At 34.3% G+C, this 14,513-nt stretch overlaps 1 protein-coding gene across 2 annotated transcripts in view; it reads right to left on the reverse strand.

Moving 5' to 3' along the window:
* The window catches only part of AMMECR1 (AMMECR nuclear protein 1), a 114,025-nt gene that overhangs the window by 54,071 nt on the left and 45,441 nt on the right, over positions 1–14,513 (reverse strand). For both annotated transcript variants that reach the window (XM_012750061.2, XM_012750070.3), the window contains exon 2: positions 4,384–4,494. In XM_012750061.2, coding sequence (XP_012605515.1) covers positions 4,384–4,494 — 111 coding nt within the window. The remainder of the gene's footprint in view (positions 1–4,383; positions 4,495–14,513) is intronic.

The following is a 14,513-nucleotide window of genomic DNA, read 5'->3' on the forward strand; positions in this document are numbered from 1 at the left end:
TTAGACCTGCTGTCAGCACCAATCTGTGGCCTGGCCTCAAAGCTCTGCCACCACCCCCCACCACCCACCTCATGGAAAAATTGTCTTCCATGAAACTTAGGAATGGGGAACAGGGTAGGGGGGCCGCACAACAGGAGGTGAGGCAAGCAAACGAAGCTTCACCTGTATTTACAGCCGCTCCCCTCCCCATTGCTCATTAGGGAGAGGTGAGTTAGACCATTGTCTTCTATAAAATGGTTAACTTTTAATAGAAAGAGTACTCAGATATTTTGTATATTAACATGTTCATTGCAACATTATTCACAATAGCCAAAAGATGGAAGCCACCCACCCAAATATCCATTGATAGATCAACAGATAAACAAAATGTGGTATATATATACAATGGAATATTATTTAGCCTAAAAAAAGGAATGAGATTCTGATATATGCTACAACATGAATGAACCTTGAAAACATGCTAAGTGAAATAAGCTAGTAATATAATGATGAATATTGTATAATTCCACCTGATATAATGTACATAGATTAGTAAAATTCAGAGAGAGAGAAAGCAGAATTTATTGCCAGGGCCTGGGGGAAAGGGGCTGGGAAGTTAGTGTTTAATGGGTACAGAGTTTCAGTTGGGGAAGATAAAAAAGTTTTGGAGATGGATAATGGTGATGGTTGTACAACAATGTGAATATGCTTAAGGCCATATAACTGTACACTTAAAAATGGTTAAAATGGTGAATTGTATGTTATGTATATTAATATTTTACCACAATAACAAAGAAAACACATAGCTGAGTAACATTCTGAAAACTGAACAGTCTCTCAAATCACAAGACAGTGAATAATCAAATTATTTTATTTTTTTAAAAAACTATACCTGGAGTGTCTTTAATTTCATTGTTTATTTATTTATTGTTTTTTGCTTTCTCCTTCCTTTATACCCCAACTCCCTAAGTTCATTTGATACCATTTATTCATTTTGTGAGTTTTAAGATGGGGATAGTTTTAAGATGGGAAAACCAGACTCCAAAAAACACCAATTGTTACATTCAGAAAAATTATATTCTTCTTGAAATCTAGTCCATGCAGCCAAAGAATACAATTTCATATCATCAGTAGTACATTTTTGTAATAAGCATTATCCTTTTATACAATATTAATACAAATCAATTTTCTTCTGACTAGTCTATACACCCCCGAGTTATATACTTTCTATAATGGATTTTCTGGAATATTAAATAATGTTCCGAAGTTTTATTCTTAACAATTAACTAAAATGTTTGAAGAATTATTGATCCATGATTTATCAAATTTATAGTAATCTACTTTCAGGTTCATTATTTTCATGACAAAGCTGCAAAACAAATTATCAGAACATTTTATTTTGTCTTATCTTAAGTGTAGCAGTTAAGAGCATGGACTTTGCTGTCATGTAGCCTGGATTTGAATCCTGGTTCTACCACTTATTAGATGTGCAAGTAAGGAAATTATATAAATGTTCTAAATCTCAGTTTCCTCATTTTTAAAATGTGGATATTAGTACCTAAAAGTTTTTGTGCAGACTATGGAGATATAGCTCCTCAGCAATGTCTGACAGGTAGTAAATTCTTAATAAATGGTAGCTATTAATAATAATAAACAACATAATGTGTAGAAATGATAAGCACAATATTGGACTGAAAAAAAACATTATATTACAACTTTTAAAAAATTACTCCTTATAGTTTTTAATGCTAAAATGAATCCAGGAAAAAAGATTAATTGTATTTTGTAAGACTTGTTTTCTTTAGTTTGTCTCTTCCAAATAACTTGATTTTTAATATCATGTTAAACAAAAGAAATTAAGCCAAATAAAAATGAGAAGTAAAACCATGTTATGTGTATGCATGTATATACATACAAACATGCATACACACACACACACACACACCCGTCTTTAATGTGCTATATACAATCTGAAGAAGTTGTATAGAAACATGAGAAAAAAGTTGAAAAGTAAACAGGAAGAGCCACAAACTACAATGAGAGTAACAGGGTATACAAATGCAGGTAAATTTCCAAGTTCAACTATTTAAACAATTTATTCAGAATCACATTATTATCAGAAAAATATGCTGTAATTCTTCTGGTCATTACTCTAGAGAGATACATTGACAAATCCAGAAAAGTTGCATGTTCTCATTCCTTCTTCTCAATGAAGGCAAAACAATTTCTGTTTTTCTTTAAACAAAACCAAGTTGCTACCACAGTTACTACTACTAAAGATTTCTAAAGCATATAATGTTTGATAATGTAATTTCTGTTAAAATTTCATGCGAAATCACAAAAGGTTTCTACATTACCAACTCTTACTACCCAAATATAAAATAAAATTCTGTTTCGGAAACAGACTTGGGTTTTTGAAAACATGTTCGTTTTCAAAACACTAATGGCACAAGACACTGGGGTGGAAGGACATAAGGATTCTGTAGTCAAATAAGTTGAAGTCTGGAAAATGCTGCATTTTTCTCTCTTAGAGATTCATAACACTATTAACAAGAAAGGTTCTGAGAAGGCCTGCAGCAAGCAGAGCTATTTACAATTTTTAACCAGTGTTTCCCAAAATTATTTGGCCACAGAATTCTTTCTTTCAGGGTAATGCCAAGGAATAAACATTCCTCATAACAACTTATTTTGGAAAAAGTATAATAAATTCCCATTGATTAGTTATTAAACATGTAATTTATTATTATTATTACAGATTTAGGGGGTACAAGTGCAGTTTTGTGTTTTGTTATGTGGTTAAGTCTGGGCTTTTTTCTGTAACCATCACCCAATTAGTATATATTTGTAGTACCCGTTAGGTAATTTCTCATCCCACACTCCCCCGCCACCCTCCCACCCTGTCAAGTCTCCAATGTCTATTATTCCACTTTCTATGTCCATGTGTACACATTATTTAGCTCCCACTTATAAGTGAGAACATGAGGTATCTGACTTTCTTAGACATGAATTTCACGTGCACCTGTCTCAAAAAGGTAGTGATTGCTAGAATTTGTTTAAGTCCTAAAATGTGCCCATTGTATTTCACGTCAGAAAAAAAAAATCTAACATGCCTAGACCAGCATTTATATACTATGTTGTATACTTAAGTTGTAGTTATTTCCAGAATATGTGTTTCGACCCCCTTACAGCCTGTATGTTATTTAATCAAATCCAAACACTCAGTTTCTACTACCTGTGAAAAGCTAAAAATAAATGTGATCCTCCAAGCCACTGCTTTTCTTTCTGGGGTTCTCTGTAAGCTGAGAAAACCCTGCAGCTGTGAGCTACTGCACACCTTCAAATATGAGAATTCAGTTACAGCATTTTATTAACTGGTGGTATGAGCCTGCATTTATGCAATTCTATAATAAAATAATAAATGTTCTACAACATTAATCCTGAAGCAAAGTAGTGATTGATTATTACTTCATTCCCTTAACATCCCCCTAACACCTCTATTAAGTATATAGAACAAAATACTGTAATTACTACTTTACCTATGGAGGTTGAGCAACTTGCCCCAAGTACCAATAGCCAGCAGGGACCAATTTCTTGTTGGACAGACACTGTGCATATTATAACTATAGAAACTGTATCAGATAATCACCCTAAAATATGAACAAAAACAGGAAATTCCTTTACTAATAGCTTATTATTTAAGGAATTTTCTTCTTTTGAAATAATTTTGGAACACAATTTGCTAGAAATCTAAACTTAAACCAAAAAAAATCAGATGGCATGCAAGATAGCTTTTTGTGAGTTCATAAATTAAGAACAAAGTCTTCACAACTGTAATGAGACATTCGTTACTTTATCCTTGTGTTAGATGAAACAAAATAAGCAAGCTACACAATTAATTCTGGGTGAAGTGTGAATGTGAACAATTATGCTGTCAGGGTATGGCATCACTTTCTTCCTAGGTTTTCCCTTCAATTTCAAAAGTACATAAAAGAGTAATGAATTGTATAAGATGAAACAGATATCAACTATTTTTAAGATGCTTAATAGGGAAGAAACAATGACTATTACTATAGAAATAATATATTTTGGCAACCCATGGACATTTGGTCACTGATTTTCAAGTTATACAAAATAAGCTGGCCACTAGAATAAAAAAAAAAAAAACTTCAAACCATCTATGGCAGAACACATATAATCACAGCATTTTATATTATGATAATATACAGTAATAACATTTTACCAGAGATAGGGTAAATGGTCAAAGAAAAGGAAAAACCTGACATGAAAGGAATCAAGAATGTTGAAAATTCAGTAAAAGAAAAAGAGTTAAAAGTATTAGGTTCAAGTTCCATAAGCTTTTTTTTTCTTAATGTAAAAGCAGAGGTAACAAAAATTGGTCTTCACCTGGTAAGTGTGTACTCCCTGAGTCCTGAATGCAAATTCATGGCAGAAAAAGTACCTATGCATCCACGCAATCTTTTGTCTCGACCAATCTTCCATGTTACAAACAGTGGGCTGTAATGGAAGATAAAAATAGGGTAAATCAATCAATTCAATTTAAGCAAGTATTTATTGAATACTGACTATATTCTAGATTAGGTGCCTGAGACCAAAAGACAGGCCCTCAAGGGGCTCAGAGGCTAGCCCAATAGGACTGCATTTAGCAAAAATTATATTACATTGTGTTGAGTGTGTTCTATATGTTAGGAACCACAATACATGTTTTAAACAAATTATTTATATTAATCCTCATCAACAACTCTAGGAGGCTGATACGAATATTCCTATTTACAGATGAGTTAGTCCAACAGTTGAAACGTAATGAAGTAGGTACTCGAACCTGGGCAATCTTGACTATAGAGCCTTAACCATCATGGCTGGACTACCTGAGTCCTCATTCAAACCTCAAGTTACTGATTTGTAAACCTAATTTAGAAAACCAGGGGAAAATATCAACAATTTTAATAAATGCTTCCTGAAAATATAGGAGCTATGTACTGTGAAAGGTGCTACAAGAATGCCTAAAACAGCTGGCTCTCTAAGAGCCAGTACAAAGAGGCAGGCATGTTCACAGCTAACTAATACAAGGCAAAAGGAAATAAGTACTATAAACTATGTCCAAAATGCCATTAATTAAGCTACTGGGATAGAAGAAAATTTCATCAAGCTTGATAATCTTTAGCTTGGTCTAGAAAAATGAATAGGATTCAGAGAGGTGAAGGGCAACAGCAAACATTAACAAAATAATACTCTTAAACCAGAAAATTTATTTTTAGATAAAAGTGTTACCTATAAATACAATCTCTCAAGCATCAAAGAGCAAAGTATCAATTATAATAAAATGGAATCAAGAATAATGTGGTTTTAGATGAAGTTTAATACAGTAGATGTTTGGATTCTGCAGCAAACCACTGACAGCCTCAATTAATGGTAAAGTCTAAAACAATCATGTTCTAATTAGAAGCAATTTTGTATGTCAGTTTTGTGAAATAAAATAATTTACTCATTTTAGGACATTTTGTAAAAAGATAAATAACCTACAGTTGGGGATGGTCTGTGTTAATATGAGTACTCACAGTAATACTGGTATAATATATTTCTGCTTTCTAAAAATTTAAATTTTAGGCGGACATACCATATGTTACTTTTCTTCTAATACACTGGTGAGTTGGAGAACAGTCTTTCTTTAAAATACTTTCTAGTGAGTCATAAGCAGTTGGATGAAAAGTTATTCAAGCACTTCAATCACCCACCTCAAACATTTAAATTATGCTGAGTTCTGACAGCCACAATGGCAGATAGGTTCCCAAATAAATAATGTATACAAACCAGGGAGGAAAACTAAGAGTTACCTTCTTCCAAGAGCCAAATGTCCAGTAGCATTCAAAAAGATGACTAAAGTATAAGACCAAGTTACTGTCAACGTTAGCATTCAAGTAAGAAATGACCTACACTAAAGGTGCTAAAATAAAAAGCAAATGGCCAGGTTTTCTGCTTTCTATATCATGTGTACTAAGCATAACTTGAGACAAGATTCTAATGCTCCATTTAGAAATTTTCCTCTTATTGCTCTTGACCAACAGTTTTCAGGAAGACAAGAATTAAATGGGATTATTTTCTCACCGATTCTTTCATTAGTCACACAAATACTAGTATCTTAAAATTTACACCCTATCTTGAAAGATGAATTTCACCATTTCATTTTTCACTTTCTAACTTAATAGAGTCAATGTCAGCAATCATTTTTATGGACAGTAAAATATCAATCCTCTCCCATAACAATGGCTATACAAAGTATCTCCATGTAAGACAGGTCCTTTGGCAGCTTCAGAGTGAAGTGAATCATACTATATGTAATAATGTGTCTTTAAAATACCATGATGGCTTCTTAATAACACAGGACTAACTATGTTGTATATTCTCTTCTTCAGTGACTTGAGTGAGAAACCTAACAGTGTGAGTGAATTCATTCCGTATCAAAAACACTAGAAAGTCATTTAAAAGTACTTTACCTTCAATTATCTTATTTATCCCACTAAAATATATACATACATCATTCTTATTATAATATAACCTTATCTGATCAAGTAAACATTCAAAATTTAAAGGATGCATAGAAAGAGAACACACACTAAACACTATACTATGAAATATGTTGGGGGCCACTCAAACACATGGTGGGGGGAATTATAGACAGTTTCTTATAATGCTGTGCTATCACTGATGAGGAAATAATTAATTCAGAGCTTAAGGTGCTAGAAAACAAGCTGCATTTTGCAAGGCAGCTTGGGGAGCAAAGGTGGGCCACAATAAGCAAGGGGATGGAGATGTAAAAGTACATAGCTCATTCAGGAAACAGGAAGTAGTCTTAACAGTCTTGATAAGTTGCTATGGTCTCTTCCAGATTTAACATTCTTTGAATTTTAGGCACTGTTGAATATGTGTTCTCAAGAGCCTTCATAAGAGGTAGAGCAGATGCAGAATCATCTATACTCTCCCTGTTCCTTACCTGCCCCAGGCAACATCCAATTTGGGGATTGGAATTGCGAGAAACTATCTGTGTCAAAGATGGGAGGGAGTGCTACTCGATAACCCTACTGTGTTTAGGACAGATGCCTGAAGATGGAAGAAATCAGACTTTTAGTAGACAGAATAAAACTATTCCTTAAAAACCTGGGACTCTAATTTCTCATTTATAAATGCTCATTCACCATCTTTTATAAAGAACACATTTGTGGAATTAAAAACAACCAAAATACCTAAAAGCAACATTTAATGAGGTAAAGAACCTCAGAAGTTAAGCATTTTGAAGTAGATTGAAACATACTATAATTAACATTACTGAGCACGAGAGATTGCATCTTGTGTGTGATAACCACTTTGTACGGGGAAATGACTACAAGAACATTCAATACATATTATCTAAAAATAGCAACAAAATTTTTTTTCTTCACCCAACACACAGAGAGAAGAAATAGGCAATTTCATTCTTAAATGTGCTATTAAAACATGTATGAGTTCCCAAAAGGATGTAAGACATCAGCATAATCACAGACAGATCAAAGTAGAAAAAGGGTTTTGAGCCTGTTGAGAGGAGCTGCTCAATGACAAGGAAATACGGAGAACAGTTCATAGTAAGACAAGACTGAATGTTTTGAGGAAATGCTTTTGCCATATGGTTTGAGGCCACCTACATAATATTGAAAAAACACTACAAACTAGACAGGGGCTCCAAATGAGATGAAATATTAATGGAAATGTTTATCTGAGGGTAACTAGACATAGCTTTTTAAGGAATTTTCCTACTTCTGAACATTTTGTACCACTATGTTCTGAGAAACCTTTAGAGAAAAGTAAACTCTCCATTTTTCCAAGTCTGTAGACAGGAACAGGAAGTAACCACCTAATCTAGGTGAATCCTCCCTGCCAACTGGCAGCCAATACTGTCAGGTCAATAGTAGCTCTCAAGGAAACATAGTTGCATGGAATCAACAAAAGAACAAAAGGCAATGTCAATCTAAACAGGACACTCCCATCTATTTATGTGAGCCAGAACAGATTAGAAACATGTCTGTGGGAGTCAGGTACAATTAGATGATACAATGAAAAGGGTATGTTTAGTTAACAATATTTTACCTTAAATCCTATCTCTCCTGCCATACCAAGGCAAAAACAGAAGTTAAAAAAATAGCGTTGACCACTGCAAGCCTCCATTCTGCCAATTGCTCTTCTTTAGAATGAGATTTATTGGTGGCAACATTAACAAAATAATATTAACCCTTTGCACTCGCTTGCTTTTTTCTCGATTCCTTTATTCTACTTGGGATTTAACTTTTTAAATACCCCAGATTTTACAAAGCGTGGCGGTAGAATAAAAAACTGGAGTTTCTTTTCATACAAACTTATTTATTTGGATTTTTTTATATTTCAAATTATTGATACATTCAAAGAGTAATTTTAATCTCCATAATTTTTGCTAACCGTGTTGAGTCACACTCGACATCTGAGTGCAAAGGCTTAACCCCTACCAGTATAGTAAGAATTTACTATAACAGGGATACTCAAGGTTATTTATATTGGAGGGAGACACAGGAAAAGAGAAAAGCCCTGTAGCTTGGTTCTTTTCTTCTATCGCCAAACAATGATTGCTTCTCAACTGTACTCAGGTTCCTCAGCAACTTAGCTCAAAAATCCAACAATATAGCTCATAGTGTCCAACTAAACTTGGTACTATAATTCCCGAGGATCTAGAAGCTTAGATAAAAACAGAAATAGTAGTATCTTCTTTATACCACCAGGTAAAAACCTTTCACTTCAACAAAAAGAAGCTATATATTTCATATCCAAATCATATAAACTATGGATTCAATTCATAAAAACATACCTAATATGGTTAAATCTTGTAATAGTTTGAGCTGCCATAGTAAAATACCCTAGATGGGGGGAGCTTGACAATAGAAATTTATTTTCTCACAGTTATGGCGGCTAGAAAGTCCAAGATTAGGGTGCTAAAAGGGTTCAGTTCCTGGTAAAGGCTATCTTCCTGGCTGGTATATAGCCACTTTGACCTCACCATAGCCTTTCCTCTGAGCGTGTGCAGGGAGGGAGAGAGAAAGAGAGAGAGAGAGAGAACTCCCAGTGTCTCTTCTAAGGACACTGATCCTATTGGATCAGGGATCCATCTTTATGACTGCATTTAAATTTAATCACTTCCTTATAGGTTCTATCTCTAAATACATTCACATTAGGGGTTAGGACTTGAACATATGAATCTGTCTATAACAAATCCCTAACAAAAACTTTAGTACATAGTTTAAAGTTTATATAACAATGTATCTAAGGCCATTAGCTAAGATCTATTTCCTTTTACAGGTGAAAAACAAAAACAGATCCAGGGAAACTAAGTGCAGAATCATCAGCCATTTAGTGCTAGAACCTGGCAAGTTCTCCAAATTTTCTTACTATCGATTGAATATGGTTCTTTTTTCCCCCACTATGGGAAAAAATTGTGAGTAGCAAATCTAGATGTCTTCTAACAGGCAAGACAAAAGGAAAATCCTACGAATACTACACAGCACCACACAAGTGAGCATAAGCAAAAATCTCCTCCTCTCAGGAGGAGGAGGAGAGGGATTCTGAGGCCACATGTGGCCCCTAGGCTGCAAGTTCCCCATCCAGATGTTCCAGGACAAATTCAAAATGCTGGAATTGCTTAGAAACACTAGCCCCAATTTATAAGCTTCTACATTATTCCCATTAGAAGCTCACAGCAAAGCCTACCATTTTATCTTTGATGGCTTCCCAACACCCTTTCTGATCCCTCTCAGCCTTCTCCCTTCATTTTTTCCTGTTGTCTAGCCAGCCTTCATCAAACCTAGGTCTTCTATTATCTACAAATTTCCTCCAAATCACAATTTCCATTTACAACTACTCAGCTAGGTATTGATCTGATTATTTAAGTAATTCTTATTGTGGAATGAAGGAGGCTTAACTTTTCCAGATAATTTGAAATTCAAATTGATAGGAAAGGAGAGAAATGGAAGGGGGCTAATCTTGGGGCAGGGTGGAGAAAGTAATGTTCAGATGCATTTTAAACTTTCTCATCCAATCTTTTACTGCAGATAAAGAAAATACACTAAATCACCACTGTAGCTTTATACCATACTCCTCTCTCTAACCTTTGTAAATACCCTGTATCCCATGGGGCTCAGGGCAATAAGGAGACGCTGCTTAGAAAGACAGCTTGGACAAGTACAGAAGACCACAAATATCTGAAAATGGGAATCAGGAATTACCAATCTTTCAATAGTTTTCTTTGCCTGGTGTTCCCAGAAATTCTATTATAGCAGTATTATATTCTCTTTTTCTCGTTTCCGTAATTCTAACTTAACTGGCAAATGCCAGAGAAAGGGAGACAGACTAAAGCCTAATAGGTAATTGGGGAGGTCGATATTTTTTTCTTTTTTGGTAAATCAAGGTTAATCACTACTGACATACAGCCAGCCAAATCACAAGCATATTTTAAGGGATTAGCTTGATTCTGCCAATTTTTGAACCCAAAGAACGATTTCTTCCTTTAGCAAGACCAAATCAACAATTCTCTGCAAACCTTAAAAAAATTTCAGTCTCAGACTCGATACTCTGAGATAGTCTTATTGTTTTTTTAGAGCCTTAAATTAGGTGAGAAAGACTAACTTGATTGGCAAAAAAATAGAATTTTTGCACATATTTTCTTTTCTTAGTTTATATTGCAGTGGGCACTGAATAACATTTTTAAGGATGAAATAGCTGTGTGTCTTTTTTTTTTCTGATAACAGGAACACACCACAAATCTTTATTACCTGAAAATCTAACTTATAAATTTTAAATGACTCTTGGCTATAGATTTCAAAAATAAAATAATTTCTCTTTGGAATTCTGAAGCCATTTGTTCCAATGAACTTTAAGGTTTGAGACTCAGCCTTCACTATGAAAAAAATTAATTATTTCAATATAAAATAGAACAGGCAAAATAAGATCTTCTATTGAAGTCTTAAGATTCCTAAACTCAATATAAATAAAAAGTAAAACAAGAGAACCAGGTTCAGAAATTTTAGAATGGATATTGATACAGTCAACTCTTATTTTTTTATGCCATTAAAAAGTTGTATGGAACTTTATTTTGGTACTTCCATTTGACTGTGTATGCTGGATGGTCAGGGAATTCATAACACTTTAAACAAAACAACTACGGGTATTTGTTTTGATTTTTCTGCCTATATATTATGACTCCCAGCTAATGACATATCTTCTATCATCTTGTCTTCCCCACAGAGCCCACTCAATTAGCAGAAATAGAGTAGACAGGAAATAAATATGCTGATTGATTCAAATAATGTAAAAAGAGCTAGAAAATTATCCAGCTTCTTTATTCTGTGTTTTTATCTTCTTCCCCACTCCAAAGAGATCTGATGCCAGCTTAATAAGACCTGCAATAAATCTGTGATATAGTTTTTTTTTTTGTTTTTTTTTAAGCCAGTCAAATTTAGCAGTGGGGGGTTGAAGATATAGTTGTTTTTAAAGTTTTCTAGGTTTAGAAATGTAATTGTTTCAAGTTTAAGGTCCTTGTATTGGATTCCTTGCTCCCATAGGAGAAAGGAGTTGGAAAGACAGCTTTATGGCAAAGGGGAAGAAAAACGCAAGATCTAGGGACTAAGCAGTCAACAACTGAGACCACATTTGTATCAGTGCTGCGTATGTTACCTTTGAGTTTTTCCTCCTGTTCTTCTTGCACCTTTTAGAAAACAGTTCAACCTCTCATGAACATCTACTATGAAATAACCAAAAGGTCAAGGTTTTTTAGATGGAATTGACACCCTTACCTTCAAAGTGCTTCTTTTTAAAAACCAATTTTATTAAAATATAATTCATATATAATAAAAGCATCTATTTTAAGTATAAAATTCAATGAATTTTGACAAATGTATATATACACGTAACCGAAACCCAAATCAAGGTATAAAACATTTCCATCACCCCAAAGAGTTCCCTTGTACCACTTTGCAATCAATCCCCTCCCTGCTGTCCTGGACCGTGGCAAAAACTAATCTGCTTTCCATCACTGGAGTTTTGCCTTTTCTAGAATTTCACATAAATGGAATCATCCAATATACAGTCTTGTGTGTCAATCTTTATTCACTTAGCATAATTCTTTTGATATTTCATTCATGTTGGTTGGTCTTTTTATTGCCAAGTAGTATTCCATTGAATAGATATATCACAATTTTTATCCACTCAACTATTGATGGCTATTAGGGTTGCTTCCAGTTTGGGGCTATTATAGATAAAACCATTACAATAAAATGTGTGTTCAAGGTTTTTGTAATAGCTTTATTGAGGTATAATTGATAGACACAGAACTGCACATATTCAATGTGTACAATTTGATGAGTTTAGATACCTGCAAAACAACGATACCTTCACAACAATCAAGGTAACAGACGTATCCAACACCTCCCAAAGTTGTGCCTCTCCTCATGTCCCTTTGCCTTTTGTTTGTATGTTCTGAGGCAAAAACATTTAACATGAGATTTAACCTCTTAACAAATTTTGAAGTGTACAATCCCATATTAAACTATAGGCACTATTGAACAACTCCCCATTCTCCATCCCCCAATCTCCTGGTAACCACTAGTGTATTCTCTGCTTCTATTAGTTTGACTATTATAAATATCTCATATAAGTGGAAGCATGCAGTATTTGTCCTGTGACTGGCTTGTTTCAATTTACATAATGTCCTTTTCCTTCTTTTCAAGGCTAAATAATATTCCATTGTATGTACATACCACATTTTCTTTATCCATCCATCTATGGATGGACACTCGGGTTGTTTCCGTATCTTGGCTATTGTGAATAATGGTACAATGAACATGAATTGGAGATATCTCAAGATCCTAATTTCAATTCTTTTGGATATATACCTAAAAGTGGGATTGCTGGATCCTATGATACTCATATTTTTAATTTTTTGAGGAATCGCCATACTGTTTTCCATAGCTGCTGCACTATTTTACATTCCCACAAGAATATAAAAGTGTTTCAATTTCTCTAGCCTTATAGATTAAGTTGGGAAGAATTCTATCTGCCTCTATTATCTATGAATTTGGTTTATTTGCTCCTTAAATATTTGACAGAATTTATACATTGAAGTCATTGGAAGCTAGAATTTTAATCGTGGGATGGTTTTTAATTACAAATTTAATTTCTTTTTTTTTGTTTGTTTGTTTGTTTGTTTGTTTTGAGACAGAGTCTCGCTTTGTTGCTCAGGCTAGAGTGAGTGCCATGGCGTCAGCCTAGCTCACAGCAACCTCAAACTCCTGGGCTTAAGCAATCCTACTGCCTCAGCCTCCCGAGTAGCTGGGACTACAGGCACGTGCCACCATGCCCGGCTAATTTTTTTATATATATATATATTAGTTGGCCAATTAATTTCTTTCTATTTTTTATAGTAGAGACGGGGTCTCGCTCAGGCTGGTTTTGAACTCCTGACCTTGAGCAATCAGCCCGCCTCGGCCTCCCAGAGTGCTAGGATTACAAACGTGAGCCACCGCGCCCGGCCACAAATTTAATTTCTTTAAGAGGTGTAAGGCTACTTAGATTTTCTAGTTCTTTTCGAGTCAATTTTGGTAAATTGTGCCTTTCAAGGAATTTTTCCATTTCATCTAAGTTGTAGAATTTATTGGCATAAAATCATTAAGAATACTCTCTTATTATCCTTTTAATGTCTGTAGGATCTATATAGCTATTCTTTCATTCCAGTATTGGTAATTTGTTAATTGGTGTCTTTTCTTTTTTACCTTTATCAGTCTAATTATTGGTTTATCAATTTCATTGATCTTTTCTAAGATCTGTCTTCTGTTTTTATTGATTTTCTCTATTTTTTTTTTATTTTCCTGATGTCTATTCCTCTATTATTTATCTTACTTACTTAGGGTTTAAGCTTCTTAAGATAGAGGCTTATGGACTTTAGATCTTCCTTCTTTTAAATCTATAAATTTCCCCTGAAGTACTATGCTAATTGCATCTCAGAAATTTTAATATGTTGTACTTTCATTATCATTCAGTTCAAAATATTTTCTAATTTCCCTTATGACTTTTTTGACCTATGATTTATTTAGAAGTATACCGTATAGACCAGGTGCAGTGGCTCACACCTGTAATCTTAGCACTTTGGAAGGCCAAGGCTTGAAGTCAAGAGTTCAAGACCAGCCTGAGCAAGAACAAGAACCCATCTCTAAAAAAAATAGAAAAATTAGCTGGGCATGGTGGCACGCACCTATAATCCCAGTTACTCAGGAGGCTGATATAGAAGGATCGCTTAAGCCCAGGAGTTTGAGGTTGGTGACACTACTGAACTCTAGCCAGAGTGACAGACCAAGACTGTCTCAAAAAAAAAAAAAAGTATATTGTATAACTTCCTAATATTTGGGACTTTTCCAGGTATCTTTTTGATATTGATTTCTAATTTAATTCCATTTTGGTCAGCAAACATATTT

Source organism: Microcebus murinus, chromosome X (genome assembly GCF_040939455.1).
Source record: "Microcebus murinus isolate Inina chromosome X, M.murinus_Inina_mat1.0, whole genome shotgun sequence".
NCBI lineage: Eukaryota > Metazoa > Chordata > Mammalia > Primates > Cheirogaleidae > Microcebus > Microcebus murinus.